The following is a 17,769-nucleotide window of genomic DNA, read 5'->3' as shown; positions in this document are numbered from 1 at the left end:
GCTCTGATGTAATAAACAGATTTGAAAGTGAGAAATAGCTGCAGAAGCAGATGAATTCCCAGGAAACAAAGTCTGTTTTATTTTCGGTGTTCTCAGTAAAAGCAAAATAAGGAAAATTTTATAAAAAAATAGAAATAATATCATAGTGTAATCTTTAAAAGAACAACTAGTGCTGGACAGAAAAGCTCTTGACCCACACTGAGTTTTGGTTGTACTATGTACAGCCTTCTCTGCTTTAAACTTGTAATAGGAAGCATGACTAGAATTGTGTTGTATTAAGATGGAGGTTGTAAGATTCCAAGGAATTATGCATCATTTTTATCTGCTATTTAAGTAATTTTGTATCAAAACATGATGAACTGGATTTAGACCAAGAGTTCATGTCAGAAATATCTTGTAATGAAAGAGCAACGTAACTGGCTAGGCTACCACATCTACCAGAGATTGTGGTGTGATATAATTACTGCCTTACCTTAAGCTGAATGTTTATGAGTTTAAAAATATAACTTTAAAATAAGATGTATTTTTCCAATTTAAGATCACTTAAAATGGCTAATCAGAATGCTTCTTTAAAGTCATGTTTACTTACACAAGATCTTGTGGATTTATCATTAAAATTAGTGGGTATTATGGCAGTTCATGAACATTCTCCAATGAAAAAGCCAAGTTTACTCCCTTGGCATTGGAAATCAGTTTAACTTCCTTGAAGTTTTGTCTCAGGATAAAACATACACAGCTATAACATACACAGCTGTTTTAAAGCCTGCTGCTGTTGGCTAAGCTTTCCCAGTATAGCCAGGTGTGTCCTTAAGTGATTGTAACCAGTTTCCTGTGGAAGCAGGAGGTGGCAATCACTAAAATAATACTCAGCAGCCTGAATTGACTTTGCATGTGTCATTAGAAAACTTAGTCAAAATTTCTTATAATGGAATTTGAAATCACATTTTTCACTATTTCTTTAAAAACTGTGATATGTAGGCTGACTGCAGTGATTAGAAAACTAAACTCAAGGGCCAGGCAATACCAAATCAGGCAGCATTCCTGAGTCTCCTCTTTGTCAGAAATGCCTGCTTTTTTCATTTAATATTTCTGTATAAGCTGTAAGCTGGTGAAATCCTAGCTATAACTCTAAGGGCAGCGTGGCTGCCACAACACAGACTGCACTTCAGTTATTTTTGGAGAAAAATAAATGCTTCTCAGAGACAGGGTGGCTTTACCAGTGCCCTGCACATTGAGAACTTTTTTGCTATTGTTGGCTCTTTCCCAAAGACCCCAAAACTGTGACTATTGAGTGGCTAACCCTGGAAGTGAAGTCAGTTTGTAGTTTAAGGCAGAGTCAAGTCAGCACAGCAGTAGTATGTGGCTGTTTGGATTACATTATTTCTGTGACTTTTCCATAATACATTGCCTTTTAGGAGTGGAGGTCCAGAGCCTTTCATGACAGCAATAAATGTAGAAAGCATCTCTAGGAATCTCTTGTATGAGCTATACAAAATTAGTAAATGTTTGTAGAAAACATTTGGGAAATGTTAAGGACCAGTGGTATATTGATGCTAAAAGGAAATATTTGTTATTGTCTACTTTTAGGAGTTGTGGGAAAACAAATTCTGGACTAAGACTACAGTCCTTTTCAAGCCAGATAGGCTGTAAATTCCTAAAATTGTAAATTCCTAGTTTACAGAAGCTACATCAGCAATGCAGTGGAAACTAGGGGTGGCTAAATCATGCCCTGCTTAGGTGAATAACCTTACTGAAGTGACAGAAATTAACATGGACAGGATTTAGCAGCTGTTCTTCCCATTGGAACCTAATGGAGATGCTATTTGTCTGAATACAGGGTCTGACTTCAGGGGTTTGTTAATGCTTTGATAAGAGGACAACAACAGCTAAACATATGGCAAAACATTTTTTTATAGCTCTCAAATAGTGATGTTCGCTGGTGGATTGGATTGCACGCAGAAGACTTCAGTGATGAATTTCGGTAAGAGTGCCTACACTTCAGCTGCTGTGCCTTGTACTTGGCAAGCCCCATTTACAGGCTGCCGTTCGGTCTGATGGACTAAAACGGTTTGATGACTGAGTGGGATATTCAAGAGACAACTTCAATTCTCATGAAATATCATTCAGAATACATTAACCTTAATTTATCTCCATGTTACAGTATTTCTTCTGAAAGGGCTGTAAAAATATAAGCCAAAGACATGAATATCAACCTTGTTATTGATGGTTGTCTGTTTTTTTTTAACGCTTAATTAATAAAGGGACACTTTCTACCTTGTATCTCCTTACAAATGCTTTTAATGGAGACTGTATTTTTAGGTAGGGATAAGAAAAAGTGTAACTATGCTCTTAACATTTCTGTGCAGCTGGAGAGATGAATCACCAGTAACATACCATAACTGGAATGAAGGGATGGAAAGAGATCCACAGAAACCAGGGAAAAGATGTGGCTTCATTTCATCACAAACAGGTTTATTTTATATTTCCTTTTGTTGCAGGAGTTGTGACATGATTCTCTTGCTGGCCAAAGCAGTTATGTTTTTTTTTAATTGCTTTCAAAAAATGTAATCCATATTACATGGTCCTGTATTACATAGTCTGTTACCTGGTTATAATTTGCATAATGCTTTTATGATTAAGAATAGTGAAATATTATTAATATGCTCAGAGACTAGCTTATAGGATTTAAAAGTATATTAAAGTTCCAGTACTCTAATGTCAAAATATGAACATTCCAGTGATACTGAATCTTTAGTTTTACTTGCGAATCTGTTATGTGTCACAGCAAAAATCTTAACGCATTGCTGTTTTTCACAGACAGTTTTCTCATAACCAAATGAGCCGGATGGACAAGCAATAATTTTTCCTGCTTTTATAAACTATTTTTCTATCAGCACACAACTTTAAATACTCAGGTTCTAGCTTATTTTTGATCCCATAGCCAATCTGCTGAGGGATTTTTGGGTACCATGGTTTCAGTGCTAGCCTTTGAATCATCATGTATCTCTCTTTTGCTACAGTAATAAAAAAAATTACATTGCTGCTGGTTCCAGTGATTTCTATCATCTCACAATCTGTTTTCTGAAGATCTGCAAGTCATGTGATAAAGTAAACATGTCAGGTTCCATGGAAAGCAAAAATATCCAGCTTTGTATTTGTAAGAAGGGCTGAAAAAAATTAATCCAGTTGTGTACTTGTCATTCCAGCCTTGAGAGCCAAAACTGAAAAAATGTAAAACTTTATTTTTTTCCATACATAACCTTAGGGTTTTGATTCATGACTTTCAAATGCCTGAATTTGGTGTTACTGTAGTTAGTACCAGATAAAAGGAAGAGACGCCCACCCTGCCCCCTCAGCTGGCCTGCAGATGGTAGTTGGTCAGCCACTTGCTGAGAGCACTGAAAAATGTATTTTCCTCTTAAGCAGGTCACTGTTTTATGTCGGTACCTGGATCTTGCCAAAAATTTTCAATGTAAGGAAGTCAAAATATTTTATCAGGAAGGCATCATTTCTATACCTTTCCTCTTTTTTTTTTTGCATACTAATATTTTTTTTAAATACATGATGATATAGGCATATGTTATGTGACTCAGTGTAGAGGAATTAGTTTAACTTAATAAAATCAAACTGGGAATAAAAATACGAGCCCCATGGACCATTAAATCCACTGTAATGCAATATGTCCAAATGTATTTGATGTAGAATCTCGTCTTACTCAACTACTATCAGATACCCTTCTTAACGATATCTAAGCTAGCTAAGAAAAAAACCCTTTCCAGTCCTCAAGCCAATATTGAACTGTGATTTTTTCTTTTTACACAGGACTCTGGGGTGATGAAAACTGTACTGTCTCTCTTCCCTGTATTTGCAAGCGTAAATTTGCATGGAAAATAGAGAAAGAGATTCCAAAAGATCAGAACCAACAAGGCATATGTCCTAAAGGCTGGTTGCACTTTGGATTCAAAGTAAAACATTTTTTTCTGCTGTTTGTTTATGCAAAATGTTTTCCATATTTAGGACAGAAGTTTGACTTCTTAAGGATTATTCAATTTTGGAATATTTTCTTCCTTTTGAAGGCAGGGCTCTTAGGTTTATAACTACTAACACAGTGGTACAATGGTTTATAGCTATTAAGTAGCTTTGCACACAGAAGTTGTCTTAATAAGGTGTCAAAATTTTATTTTAGTTCAAGGAAATGAATACTTATATATGCAAAAGCTACCTAAGTGTATTTGTGTATTTGCTGTAAAAAGCCTGCTCCATCCTCTCTTTTCCACTTATGACAATTCCAAGAGTCTTTCATGGTCTCAAAAAAGATCTGACCCCTTGTTGTACTAAATGTATCCCTAACTGCTGCCATCCTCTGAAAGATGCTGTTTCAAATAGGGTTCATCAAAGATAATTATCAACCAAAGCCTGTTTGCAATTGAAGGTTGAAAGGCAATTATTTCATCAGGCTTCCCTTAAATACATACCTTCCTTAGTAGCAACATGCATTGAGGTGGCCAGATTTATCCCAGGGCTGAACTGCAGTGACTATAAGGATAAATTTAACCCAGATTGTGTTTGCCTTTTAACAACTGATTTGAATCCAAGCCTGATCGCAGCTGAAAACTGATACCAAGCTTGTTGGAGAGGTCCATTGCAGGACAGAAACTAATGAAATATTTAATATTCAGTAACAGCATGTGAAGTATTTTAGTGATCACTCTTAGTGATTGATAAATAATTTTTAAACTGGAGAAAAAACAAAACAAGGGTTTTTTTCTGTTTCTGAAACAGTGCTTTTTGATACAAATTCCAAAGGATCCAGAGCATCTGAGAAGCTGGTACTCTGCCCAAGAGGTCTGCAGTAATTATGATGGGTCACTTGCTTCCCTCGAAGATGAGCTGGAACAAGGTAGAGTACTGAAAATACTGTCAAATAAATAAAATTTAATCTTTATTAGGATGCTATAGTAAAGTTTCATCTTGGATACAGATTTAGGAAAAAAGATAGCTTAGATCTTACTCATGGTTTCACTGCTTTAAACAAATTGGTGTTTATCTATCCCAATTTTCCAAAACATAAAGATTTGAATATCCACTGAGTGATACAACACTTGCATTTTGAGGAGTAATTATAATTTCTTTTGTGCTTACTACTATGCATTAGAAATAAAAAAAATAAAAATAATGGGATACCCATTTAAAAATTTGCTATGTAAAGTTTCTGTCTTACGAATGCAACTTCACACTGTTATAAAAGCAATATCATTTTTATCCTTTAATAGTACTTAAAATCTGATGTAGAGTGTAGCACATAAGCATAGCACTAGGCTGGAACTGTCAGAGAAATAAATGCCAGCACATTTGAAAATATTTATAATCCCTAGTCATAAAAATCTGTGGTTTAATTTCACACATTTGTAAAACCACATATTTGGAGGTGGGAGGAATCTCACTGGTTATCTTTAGTTGAGAAATCTTATTTTCAACTAAAACTGAGAAAAGCTTTTTCAGTGGGATGGTGCCCTGAACTAATAAGTTGTTCAAGCTGCTGTGACCATTTCTGGAAGACTTACTAGTTAATGGACTAGATCCTAACCCAACTGAACTTAATCAATTTAACTGAATTTATAGTTAGATGACACTGAAATGCTGTTTATGTTCTTACTTTGTGCTAACTATGTAATGTCATTGATTAGTAATTAAATTTTTCCTTGCCTTAGTGTGTTGGAAGGGACCAATTAATTATATTTTACTTCTGTTTCATTTTCCAGCTTTCATAACAATGAATCTATTTGGACAGAAAACTAGTGTTTGGATAGGTTTCCAGAGTGATGATTATGAAAAGTGGGTGAATGAAAATCTTCCGATGTATTCCAACTGGTCTCCAGTTGAAGTAGTGGACGTGAGTATTTCTGGGGGATTTAAGGACAGTGAGAAGCTGTTTTATCCATAAAAAACATGACTGCCACAAAGCAAGGCCTAACTTGCTACAGCAACTTAGTCTTCTCTTAATTTTTGCCGCTTCAAACAACTGTGGGCACAGATTTATGGGCATTACTACAGGTAGCAGAAAAGGCACCATTGTGAGAGTTATTCACATAATTTGTGGCTATCAACCTTGTTATTGATGGTTGTCTGTAAGCAGTTGCATTCTCTTGCAATTGCTTTTAAGTTTGAATTATATGGTTAGTATCATATGCTGAGCAAAGTTTAGCAATAAGATTATAAAGTTAATATTTTAATATATTGTTTTACATTACATTAGTCCATATTTTTTTACACTACATTAGTCCATATTGAGCTTGACATTTTAGTTTGTTCAGTGAAAGCTTGTGACTTTTTATTATGAGGTTATCGCTTTGAATTGTGTTTATGGGAGTGTTCATTGTTGTATCTACATATTTACACTAATGACTTTCAGCTAATTATTTTTCTAAATTTAATGTAATAATTATGCATTGTTTGTACACAGTGTCTTTTAAAATTAATATAAGGTTCTGTGTTGATTGCAGAGACAGCGTTATAACAGTGCAAACATTCAAGAACAACTTCCACTGTGTACATTGGTATCAAATAACCCTAATTTTTATTTTACGGGAAAATGGTACTTGGAAAACTGTGAGAAAAATTATGGGTTTGTCTGCCAAAAGACTCGGGGTAAGGTTTTGTTTTGCTCTGCTTCTTTTCTCTTTTCTTACGTATATTGGATTCATTTTACTTTATTTTCATCTAGAAGCAGCTTATTATAGGTGTCTATAAAACCAGGAACATAAAAGATTTCTAGGACAAGTCTACTCTAATACTTAGACAGACTAACTCTACACTATTTAATAAGTCAATAGCTGTGATGTAAAAAAAAGTTTTGTTATTAAATTTTCTTCCTAACTTTGAGCTTTCTGTTGCATGTCGTAGATAGAGATGAAATTTAATGTTTTCTGTTATGGCAATCAGAGTAACAGCACAAAATTACAAAAGGCAAAACTGGGGGTAATTTTGATGAAAGTATGATACTTTTTTTCTTTTTCTGGGGGTGGGACTTGCAATATTAGATCAGAATAGACTCTACAAAATGTATTTCTGTGAGCAGTGAAGGCCGATTGGCTGATCAAATAGAGTTTGACTTTTCTTTTCATGCTTCTCTTTTTGTTACCGTAATATTTGCCTGCCAGAAGTACAGAGCTTTTGAGGGGAACATATTGTTTGTGTTCCTCAAGCCACATTCCGGCGTTGCCTCTTGGACAGGAGCTGCTGGCTTTTTTGCTTGGGCAGTGGGAAGCTGCCAGAATATGTTACCAAAATAGACCAGTAGCAAATTATTAACCCAAGAGCAAAGGGAGGGCTGTAATCCAAGTCTGTAAGGGGTGTCCTTGGGTGCTGTACTTACTGTAAGGGGTGGTTTTATATGGCTCAACATTACATTAAGCCCTGGGTCTAAAGAGGCGGTGCTCTCCTGCTGGCTGCCAAGAGGGGAGGGAGTGAAGAAGTAGAATAAACAAATAGAGGCTTTGGGTAGTGCTCACATGTGGCTTTAGCAAACCATAGCTGTGCTTGACATCATTTATTATGAACTACGGTTATGGGGAGTGCTGGAGTAATCGTGTATGCAATGTAGAAAAAAATAAATGCCTTTTCCTCCCAAACTTTTGTATTTTAACCCCTTGCTGCTGCTTCAGGCAGATGGAAAAGGCATTAAAGGGCAGGAAGGAAAACTGTTGCCTTAGAGCGGCAAGACTGCTGGGTGCCTGGGGGCGACTGGGTTGCAAGTGGGTGCTCAGGACCCTCCCCACATTTCCTGACTGGATGAATGTGAGAGTGGCCTGTGGCACTCTCCCAAACCATCAGGCAGTTCAGCTTGCTAATTCAGCAGAAAATTTTTCCATCTCTTCCCCCCCCCCCCCGCCCCTTTTTTTTTTCCACCCCCCTCTGAATTGATTTAATTTCATGCAGCTTTTCCAGGCTGCATCAGCTCAGTGCAGGTCAGACAAACACCAGATCTGTGTGTGGGAATATGCAGCTGGAAGAGCAGAGAAGCAAGAGGAGGGGAGAAGTGAGACAGACTCTTGCTGGTGGTAGTGAACTGCTGAATTTTCTCAAGTGTCCAAACAAATGTGTCAACTCCTGGAATGATTAGCTGGTGCTTTGCTTCTGCCATCCTGTCCACATCTCATCTCCCCTCTTTTGACTTTTTTTCTGTAGGAGACTAAAATGAAATAAACCAACAGAAGATCTGAACTGGGCTGTGATCTCTTACTAATGCTCAAGTTAGGGTTGTGTCAGCGTTTTACTGCGTTTCCTGCCTTTTCTTTTTCTAAGCAGTGGGAAGGTACTGAAACAAAATGCAGTGCTTCAGTTAGCTCAAGAGCAGAACTTTCTCTTGTTTAGAAATTTCTAATTTTAAATGATTTGTGGATGACAAAAAATAAATTTACTGTTTTAAGATGCTTGTTAACACTCCTCCTCTCTTAGTCATAAAGGGAACCAAGTCTAAAAACACTCCACCTCATAGCAAATCAACCACTTCATTTTGTAATCACAGAGTTTTACAGACAGAAGTAATTAATCCAAACTGACAAACAGGATTAAAACTGAGGCATTGCTGTATTTTAATAATCTTGTTCAAGTGGGCATTCATACACATTAGCGAAGGCATTTGCCTCCAGTAGAAGAGCGAGCATGGCAGCATCACAGACTGGCCTGGGGTAGAGATGGTCTCTCTGAACTGATTTTTTTCTCATGTGAGACTCTCTCTTTATTTCTTAAATTTAAAAAGTCTGCTTCTTCCTTTCATATTTTTTGGACGTTGCTGCATTAGTTTATCATCAAAAAGAGATTTAAGTCTCCATGCACAGAGACTTTCTCTTTAAGTGCCTGTTCTGTGATCTTCCCTGTGTTGGCTCATGGGTAGTAAAGATGAGCTCAAGAAGCTCCCAAGCTCTTACTTCCACTGTGAGCCAGTTTGTCATCCCATGAGTTGTGCCAGTGCAGTTATTTGTGAGGTCAGATTTTGTGTTGTAAACTGATCTTGGTTATTAAAAATAATGGGTCAAAAAAGAGGTAATCTAAATTACATGCAACATATCTGGGATAAGAACACTCTGCAGCCCACTGCTCTTGGATATTTGAGATATGCCCAGATGCTAGGTGATTTGTAACTGACCTTCAAATATCCAATCAATGTAATTAACCCTATCCAAGTTTGTTGTTTTGTTTGTTTGTTTTTGTTATACGTTAAACTTTTTCACTCCTGTGATGAGTTTTGTGCTGTGGTGGAATACTCATCATCTTTTTCTTTTACAGTTTTCAGTGCCTTCCTGAAACCAAAGAGTTTGCAATTTTTAGATTTGTTTTTAAGGATAGTTCTGATTTATATGAGCTGTTCTTCCATGTTCAAGCTGTTAAAAAAAAAAAAAATAAATTTCCTTCTGTTTATAACAGACACATCCAGTCATGTCATCAATGCATCTGAAATGGACCCTGTGCCAGAAACTTTAGAGTATGGAAACAAAACATATAAACTAATACGTGGGAATTTTACATGGTCCTCAGCTTTAAAAACTTGCATGGCGAATGGCGCAGAGTTGGTCAGCATCACAGACCAGTATCACCAAGCTTTCCTCACGGTCATTGTGAATCGACTGGGGTACAACCACTGGATTGGGCTGTTCACTTCAGATGTACGTAGTGGATTCCCTGGCTATGAATATGATGCTGCAAAGGAGTTTTTCCAGTAAATGGCTAATGAGCTGTCTCTCATTTGAAGTCACAGGAAGTTTGCATCTGGAAATTAAACCCTGGAAAGCTTGAGCCCTAACTATTTTTTTGCAGTATAATGTATAAATCTAATGAGAGCTAATTTGGTGCAATGACTATTTTAAAGTAAAAGCCATAGAAAATGTTTTAAAACAGAAAAAAATCTCTTGTAGTGTTAACATTGAAATTATGTTGATTTATTTTTAGTTGCTCAATAGCCCAAATAACCACTTGATGAAAACAGTAGGTTAGATGTAGTTTGTGGTTTCCCAGAAGTAAACTGTGGGGATCCTTGGATCTTCCTTTTGTAGATCCTTCTGGGTCTACCCAGACTTTGCAGACGTAAGAGACATTCTGTAACATCTGGTGAGGATGCCACCAGAAAAAGATGAATTTGTATGATGCTAAAGCATAGCAAAACAATAATCTGAAATTTTTTTGGCAGAACGGGCTTAACTTTGAATGGTCAGATGGGACTAGGTCTTTGTTTACCTTCTGGGAAGACAATGAGTCCCAGGCATTTGGCGGCTGTGTTTACATTGATACTTCAGGCCACTGGAAGAGCGCTAACTGCGAACAACTTCTGCAAGGAGCAGTTTGCCATGTGCCACACAGTAAGTCAGGATTAAGTTTTATATTAAATCTTTGCAGCTGCAAATGTGTGTATTGACAGTGGGAGCATATGAAAATAAATTAGTTGGTTTGAGGTTAAGCAATGATGATACTATTACTCAAAATTGAAATCAATTTCGGGCATCTCCTTGCTGTATCTCCTATTTGTGAAACCATTTTTTCCCCTTAAAATATTGGCCATCAGGTCTGGTCTGTAGAAGAATGGAAAGAGAATTTTAATAATAGAAAAAAAAAAAACAGGAAAATTACTTACTTTGTCTCTTCAGTGAACACTATATTATCTGTGAAAAATGATGATTGGTAGTAACCTAGCTCAAAGGCAAATAAATTCAGTTTGCTGCAATTAACTGTGGGGAAGGGAATAATTTAGAGCAAAGTGAAAAATTCAAGTCACATCTTCACTGATTGCATATAAAAGATTTTGCCTTTTTTTTTAAAAAAAAACAACAACAACAAAAAAAAACGAATAAGAGTATTTTCCCGTATCCTAAAATATCTTATGTTTCCTGCGGTGATCTGTCAGTTACCTAGGCTTCGTTTGAATCCAGAATTCAGGTGTGAAAGTCCATTCAGTCCAGGATTGCAGAGTCTTTGGCAGCATCCAGATCTCAAAATAGTTCCTATTTGGTGGTATTGATCACTAGGGGTTCACCTACAGCTTATTACAGCTTTTGGATCTGTTGAGGAGAAAACTGTTTTGAAATCCTTCAAGACAAAAATTTTCCTCTAGCATGGTTTTTGTAGTGAAGCTGACTAATTTTCTCATATATTTGTCAAGTAATCATGTATAGTCTAAGTTTTACTTAATTTTTAAAAGTTGTGTTTTATAGTAAAGTAGGATGCATGTGGGACCTTAAGTGATACAGCTGAATCTACAACACTGCCAAAAAGTGGTGCTGGGTATCCCAGAGTGAGCTTGTAGAGTTGCCCTGAGTCAGAGGGACTCTGCTGCAGCACGTTGCACAGCAGAGAGGCTAGGTGCTGCTTACTGATGGCAGACTCTCCTCTGTGCCATGGTGTTTGGCATGGAGTTATCTTTGTGGCTTAGTGGAGAGAAGCTCTGTAGCCCTTGGAAATCCCCATCCCTCTGGGAGATGCTGGGCAGCCCAGAGTTTGCTCGTAAGTCCCCATGCACATCAGTACGGGTTAGATTGTCCTGATAATACTGTTGCAATCTGGCAAAGTTTTTGATCAGAAATAAATCCAGCTTTGCTGTTCTAATACACAAATATATACAACCAGTAGATTTTCACTTTGAAAAATAAAGGCATAATGCAATAACATGCTTATTAGCGTTACTTTACTCCAAAACAGTGTGTGGAATGTTACATTAATGTGTATGTTGTTGTGCCAATAAAGCTGTGCTGTTATTTCTATCACAGATAAGAAACTCACTGCCTATAAAGGCTTATGTTCAGAAAAAAATGTTCCTTGGATCAAGTTCAAAAACAGTTGCTACAGCTTTTCCACAGTTCTGGAGGGCACAAGTTTTGATACTGCCTATGAAGTCTGCAAAAATCAAGGTAAGTGATTATTTTGTAGCTACAAAATGTCATTGTGATAGCATAAAAAATATATATGTTCTCTGAAATGACTGAAATCATGGCATGTGATTTCTCTAGTTCAGGACAACATAGAGGAGTTCATAAGCCAACTATGAAATTGGAGACAGCATATTTAAAAAAAATGTTCCTTGCCATGTGAAAATACTGAATTCTGGAATAACACAAAAATGCATTTATTTAACTTCAAACTTGTTCTAAAATCATGTAAGAACAGTTTTATATCAGCCTGAGCATTTTCACATTAACTGCAAATTTAAGAACTTATGAAACATAACCAGACTTTTTAAACTTTTCAGTTGAGGCTCATAATAGTAAGTTTTTGAAATGCAATGTTACATTTTAATGGCATGGATTGTTTGAAAATTTGTTCTGTGTTTAATCTGTAGGATCAAATCTCCTGACCATTCAAGATGAAGATGAAAATGCTTTCATTCTGGAAGAACTGCACAGTTTTCGTTATTCTGTGCAAATGGTTTGGTTGAACATCCTGCTTGTTACAGACAGTAAGTTTTGGGTGGAAGAGAACTGCATGCAAGAAGCTTGTTTAGTCTGGTTTTTATTTGAATGCTGGTGTAACCATCGTCTAAAGTACTGCTATCTTTTGAGATTTTTTTTGTTGCCTATTACCTGTTTATGATGTAGTAAAACCAGTCAAGCTTTCTGTAATCATTGCTTACTAGTATTCTGAATAGTCAATAGGTATGCATGTATGTGAATGCCTTTATTTTCTTCTTAAAGAAGCACTATTGGCTGTCTTCTGTGTCAACTACATAGGATATTTTTAAATCCTAAAAAAAAAAAAACAAAAAAAGAAAATAATATAGTGGCCAAACAGACAAAATCTTGACATTCTTTTCCACAATTCAGTATTTATTTATGTGAGGATAAGTCCAACTGAAGCAGAGGTAATTATCAAAACACTGTATTTTATAATGATTTATAACTTCTGCCCTTAGATGAGACAGTCTCCTGGTTTGATGGCTCTCCCTTAAATTATTCTAACTGGGGCATCAGGGAGCCTGAATTTGATAATCTCAAAGGGAATTTCTGTATCAGCCTGAGGACCACTGATGGAGTCTGGAAATTATCTCCATGCAGAGAAAAAAAGGGATTTGTATGTAAAATGGATGCAGGTATGTTCTTCCATAAAAGAAGACAGTTGTGTCCCTTTAACCATTGTTTTATGTGTTCCTTGTCACTTGATTACTTGATCTTAGTTTTTATTTAAATAATTCTGTCCCTTAGTATTAGAAAAAATACCTGTAAAAGACTCAACCAGCCAGGATAACCTCCTCTCGAGGAACCTGGGCAACCATTGCGTTACTGCTGACTGTGGTAGACTTTCTGCTCTATGAATGAGCCATGTGCAGAGAATCATAGAATACCAGGTTGGAAGGGACCTCAAGGATCATCTGGTCCAACCTTTCTTTGCAAAAGCACAGTCTAGACAAGATGGCCCAGCACCCTGTCCAGTCAGATCTTACAAGTGTCCGATCTTGGGGAATCCACCACTTCCCTGGGGAGATTGTGCCAATGGCTGATTGTTCTCATTATGAAAATTTTTCCTCTTGTGTCCAATTGGAACCTCCACAGAGGTAACTTGTACCCATTACCCCTCATCCTTTCCATGTGACTCCTTGTAAAAGGGGAGTCTCCATCTTCTCTGTAGCCACCCTTTAAATACTGGAACATGGTGATAAGGTCTTCCCTAAGCCTTCTTTTCTCAAGGCTAACGAACCCAGTTCTCTCTGCCTTTTGTCTTAGGGCAGAGAATCAGGCTCACTTCCACAGACCCCCCAGGACAGGCAGATGCAGCCCGGGAGAGCTGCACAGACACCACACCAGTAGGAATGTGGGTCTGTAAGAGAGCTGAAGTGTTTGGAGAGCCTAACCAAAATGCCTGAGTTGCTGTTGGACTCAATAGCTAGATTAATCTACCGCTGCACAGACCTACTCATGCATTTGCACTTTAAAAAGTGGATAAATGCTGCTGTTCATCCTTGCACAAATGTCAATATATTCCCCCAATTTAAGGGATTTTAGATAACAGATTAGGTCATGTTTAACTTGGCCAGTTGGAATCCCATTGACATGAGTAAAGTTAAAGAACAATCTGCTCTTGTATGGTTTTAGGTAGATTGTCTTCTCAGTATCAATTTTACCATTAACATATATAGTAACTTTTGTTAGCTCTGTGGGTAATTTTATGACCGTTCTGGATTCTGTTTCAGATATCAATACAACAGAACCTTCTGAAAAATGTAAGTTTCTTCTTTATTTTCTTAATACTTTTTTATAAGGAGTAAGAACATATTTTGAGCCAGTATCTTGTCAGGTAGCATTTTTCACTGTTAAACCTGTAATTTAAAATGTGTGACATGTAAGGGGTAATAATATGTTTACCATAAAACATCTATATGTTTATATTTAGAATTATATATAATTATAACTTTATTTTCTTAGTAACAATCTCTGTCCTTCCCTTTCAGCATCATACCATGGGCTTGCAGCTCTGGCTGTTCTGGTGACGTTGGTAATGCTGGCTGCCATTTCCCTTTTCCTGTGGTGCCTGTACAAACAGAATAACCAACTCTTCCGCAGGATACTGTGGGTCAGAAACACCTATTTGCCACAGATCAATGCTGATTTTCCTTCTTTGGAAGAGAGCATCCTCATTACTGATTTTGAGAGAAGCGACAATTAATTGATTAAAAGTAGCAAGTGATCATGTCTTCCATGTGAAACTCTACAATCTACAGCGGTTTTTTCCTTCTCAGGAGTCCCCCATAGTACCCCTATCCAGAGAAACCCTGGCAGCCATTGGTATGAAATCCTTAGAGGCTCCCTACCTTGGAGCACTTTTGCTGTGTAGCAGGATGAGGCAAGGATGCATGACAGAACCACAAAGAAATTGGCTCCTTTGGGACAAGCCAGGAACTGAAAATACTCCTACACCTCCAACCGCTCACGTGGAGCAGTCATGTCTGAGGCCCCAGCGCAGCGGGCATTTTCATGCAACTTTTTCTTCAGGAATGTTTGGGCTTTTGTGTTTTGTCTTTATATGTCGCAGAAGCTGCTCATGAGCCAGCATTAAAATTCAGCCTTGAATTTAGGAACTCTGAAACATATTCCAAGGATTATGGGGTAGATTTTTTTTTTTTTTTCTTAATAGCCATTCCTTCTGCAAAATTAACAGTTATTTTTCAGACAGTGGATTCTTGCCAGGTGGATTTCCAAGCTTGCAGAGAGATGAAGTCACTTTTGACTTGGGAGTGCCAGAGTTTTGGTAGTTTGGCTCATTATGGTTCATGTCTTAAAATAAATTAATCTAGAGATATAATGGCATATGGACTTTGTCATCTTGAAGTTAGTATATCCATTTGAGATGCATCCAGAGTCCTGTTAAAGATTTAACTATGTGATCTCTCATCTAGCTTATTTCAGAAATTGAATCCTATCAACCACTTATGAAAACATTTTTGGGCAATATCTGTTTGAAGAAAAAGAACTGTTATAAATCTTGCTGAAGTTATGGTAATAAATTGCTTTACTGTTCACCTAGAGTATTTCTGCAAGCAGTATTCATGTACACTCTTCTGAGACCCTGCTCTCAAAAGCTAAGGGCAATACGTGGGGCAGCCACACTGCTGTTCCCAATGGGTGCTGTAGTCCTGTAACCCCATGAAGCAGACCCTCAGAAGGACACTTGTCACTTTTAGGGTTCGTACTAAGGTGCTAATGAAGGAGATAAATTTCGCTGACCAGTTGTTCTGCAGGCTAATGGTTGTGAAGGACCCAGCTCAGGTCTCTGCACTACCTCAGTTACAAGGGCCCAGGACAGCAATGCTTGCTCTCCATGGGACTCCCTACACCCTAACCAGTCCTCCAGCCATGTCTGAAAATACCTGGAAGGTTTGGGGGGATTTTACTTTTCACTGCAGCGTGGAAAAACAAATGTTAGTCATGATGAGTTACTCAGAATGGATTTACTGTGCCTTCAGTCATCTCTAAAAGCTGCTGTGAAGGGCTGCGTTTATTGTTCGGTTTGTTGGTTTGTTTGTGTTAAGATGACTCATTCTAACAATTTTGCAAGAGCCCTAAGATGGAGGTACGTTCCTGGGAATTAAGCAAGCAGCTGAGGCCAACTGAATGTTTTTACATAGTATTTGTGCACATGCACAGGAATGTATGACTGCCTTTTAGTTAGTTTTCAATGTTTCAATTCTAGAAACATTGCAAAAATTGTCTTTTCATGTCATAATTATGTATAGGACTATTTTTAAAAATTATTCAGTACATAGAATATTTCTGTGCTGGTTTACAGAACCGTTCAAAAATGTTGTCAAAGAGGCTGCAGATGGTTTTGATCCCAACATCATTTTCAACTTACTGTTTTCAGTAACTTTTGTGGGTGTAGCTATCACAAGTTCTTAATCTGAGATTTTTCCATCATATAAAATATAAATGGCTTTTCTGTGTGTATTTTGTCTAATGGTTTGACCCCACACATTAGTCTTCAGTAATGTTTTTAAACTTTATTTAGTCCTGTAGATTTATCTGTAGGACTGTTCTTGTGAAGTTAGAGATTGTGGACTGCAGCCTTTCAGTACAATTGCTGGGTCATCTGCTGTTGATATGTATGAACTGTGATAGCTTCTTTACCACAAAAAAATACCGTTAAAAAAAGAAGTAGTAAAAAGGTTACAACAATCTTTCTCTTCCCTGTGATAATTTCATCTATTTAAACTACAATTGCACGAACTTAAACCAACAAATCCCCTTCATCATATTCGCTGACGAGTGTAATTGCTGCCTTCTTACAGCAAGCAGAGTGGCTTGCAGGATTGTTTTTGTTTGCGAGAGTAAGCTTTGTTGTATCTGAGGATGTGTATTTATCAGGCTGCAATGCTGTTGCTGTTATTGAGACTCTTGTCAGATTTTGATGTGGTTAATGAGGGTGTGTATTTTTTTCACAAAACTTGACATTGGCATTTTATCAGTTTTCTTTGAGGTATGTTGTAGTCATTTAAATATGTGTGAAGGGCAGTGGTATAATAAATAACCCTCACCTCAAAATAGTGATCTATTAACATTAACTGATGTAGATGACCCTGCACTAAGGAAAAAAAATAGCTCAAGCAGTGATTTCTTCATACTTTGAAATGGTTTTGAGGGAACAGACCCTTAAATATTTATTTTTAAATCTTTCATCATTTAACTGTTATAATTGCAAGTATTATTCACTCAAGAATGTAATAGTTGATTGCTCTCTAGTCTGTGTTCTGGATTTTGTTACCACAGCTTTCGTTTGTTTTCCCTTAATCAGAGGTCTCCTATACTATTCCTGATCAGAGTGGTGACTATGTTTTTACTGCTGACCTTGATGATATTGGCAGCCAGGTTCACTGTATTATTTCAACTGGAAAATTAAAATGTGAATAACAATTTTCTGTGCTGCAATTTTCTTTGAATCTTTCCCCAGCTTTAACTAGCTGTCAGGCTGTAGTGTCTTATAACAGCAGTTCCTAGGCTTTGCACAGGGTCATCCCAGTAGGAGAGGGACAGCTTGCACCCCACTCCTTCTGGCTACATGGCTGGAGCCAGGCCTGGGCACTGTAGATGGTCTCCACACGTGTGGTCGCTCCAGTGTTTCCCAGGGCATGGACAAGGATGTCCTGGGACCTGTGTGCAGGAGGTGCTGGGAGGAGGAAGGAGCCACAGCACCGTCAGTGAGGATGATGGATGGGAACATAGTGCTGATGCACAGATACTCTCCCAGACCATTACCTGTTCCCTCTGGCCCTGGGAGTGCAGTAGCTTCCATGGTAGC

General features: G+C 37.5%; 1 protein-coding gene across 1 annotated transcript in view; it reads left to right on the top strand.

Moving 5' to 3' along the window:
* PLA2R1 (phospholipase A2 receptor 1) overlaps positions 1–14,707 on the top strand; it is a 37,904-nt gene extending 23,197 nt beyond the window's left edge. Inside the window, exons 17-29 of the mRNA XM_010172850.2 lie at positions 1,917–1,981; positions 2,367–2,470; positions 3,823–3,965; positions 4,783–4,900; positions 5,763–5,893; positions 6,504–6,648; positions 9,427–9,665; positions 10,187–10,355; positions 11,757–11,897; positions 12,326–12,442; positions 12,896–13,072; positions 14,171–14,200; positions 14,429–14,707. Of these exons, the coding sequence (XP_010171152.1) occupies positions 1,917–1,981; positions 2,367–2,470; positions 3,823–3,965; positions 4,783–4,900; positions 5,763–5,893; positions 6,504–6,648; positions 9,427–9,665; positions 10,187–10,355; positions 11,757–11,897; positions 12,326–12,442; positions 12,896–13,072; positions 14,171–14,200; positions 14,429–14,643 (1,794 nt within the window). The 3' untranslated portion in view covers positions 14,644–14,707. The remainder of the gene's footprint in view (positions 1–1,916; positions 1,982–2,366; positions 2,471–3,822; positions 3,966–4,782; positions 4,901–5,762; positions 5,894–6,503; positions 6,649–9,426; positions 9,666–10,186; positions 10,356–11,756; positions 11,898–12,325; positions 12,443–12,895; positions 13,073–14,170; positions 14,201–14,428) is intronic.
* Positions 14,708–17,769: the final 3,062 nt, after the last annotated feature.

This window comes from Antrostomus carolinensis, unplaced genomic scaffold (assembly GCF_000700745.2).
Source record: "Antrostomus carolinensis isolate BGI_N321 unplaced genomic scaffold, ASM70074v2 scaffold31757, whole genome shotgun sequence".
Classification (NCBI taxonomy): Eukaryota; Metazoa; Chordata; class Aves; order Caprimulgiformes; family Caprimulgidae; genus Antrostomus; species Antrostomus carolinensis.
The sequence above is the reverse complement of the archived record's forward strand: the minus strand, read 5'-3'. Positions and strand labels throughout refer to the sequence as shown.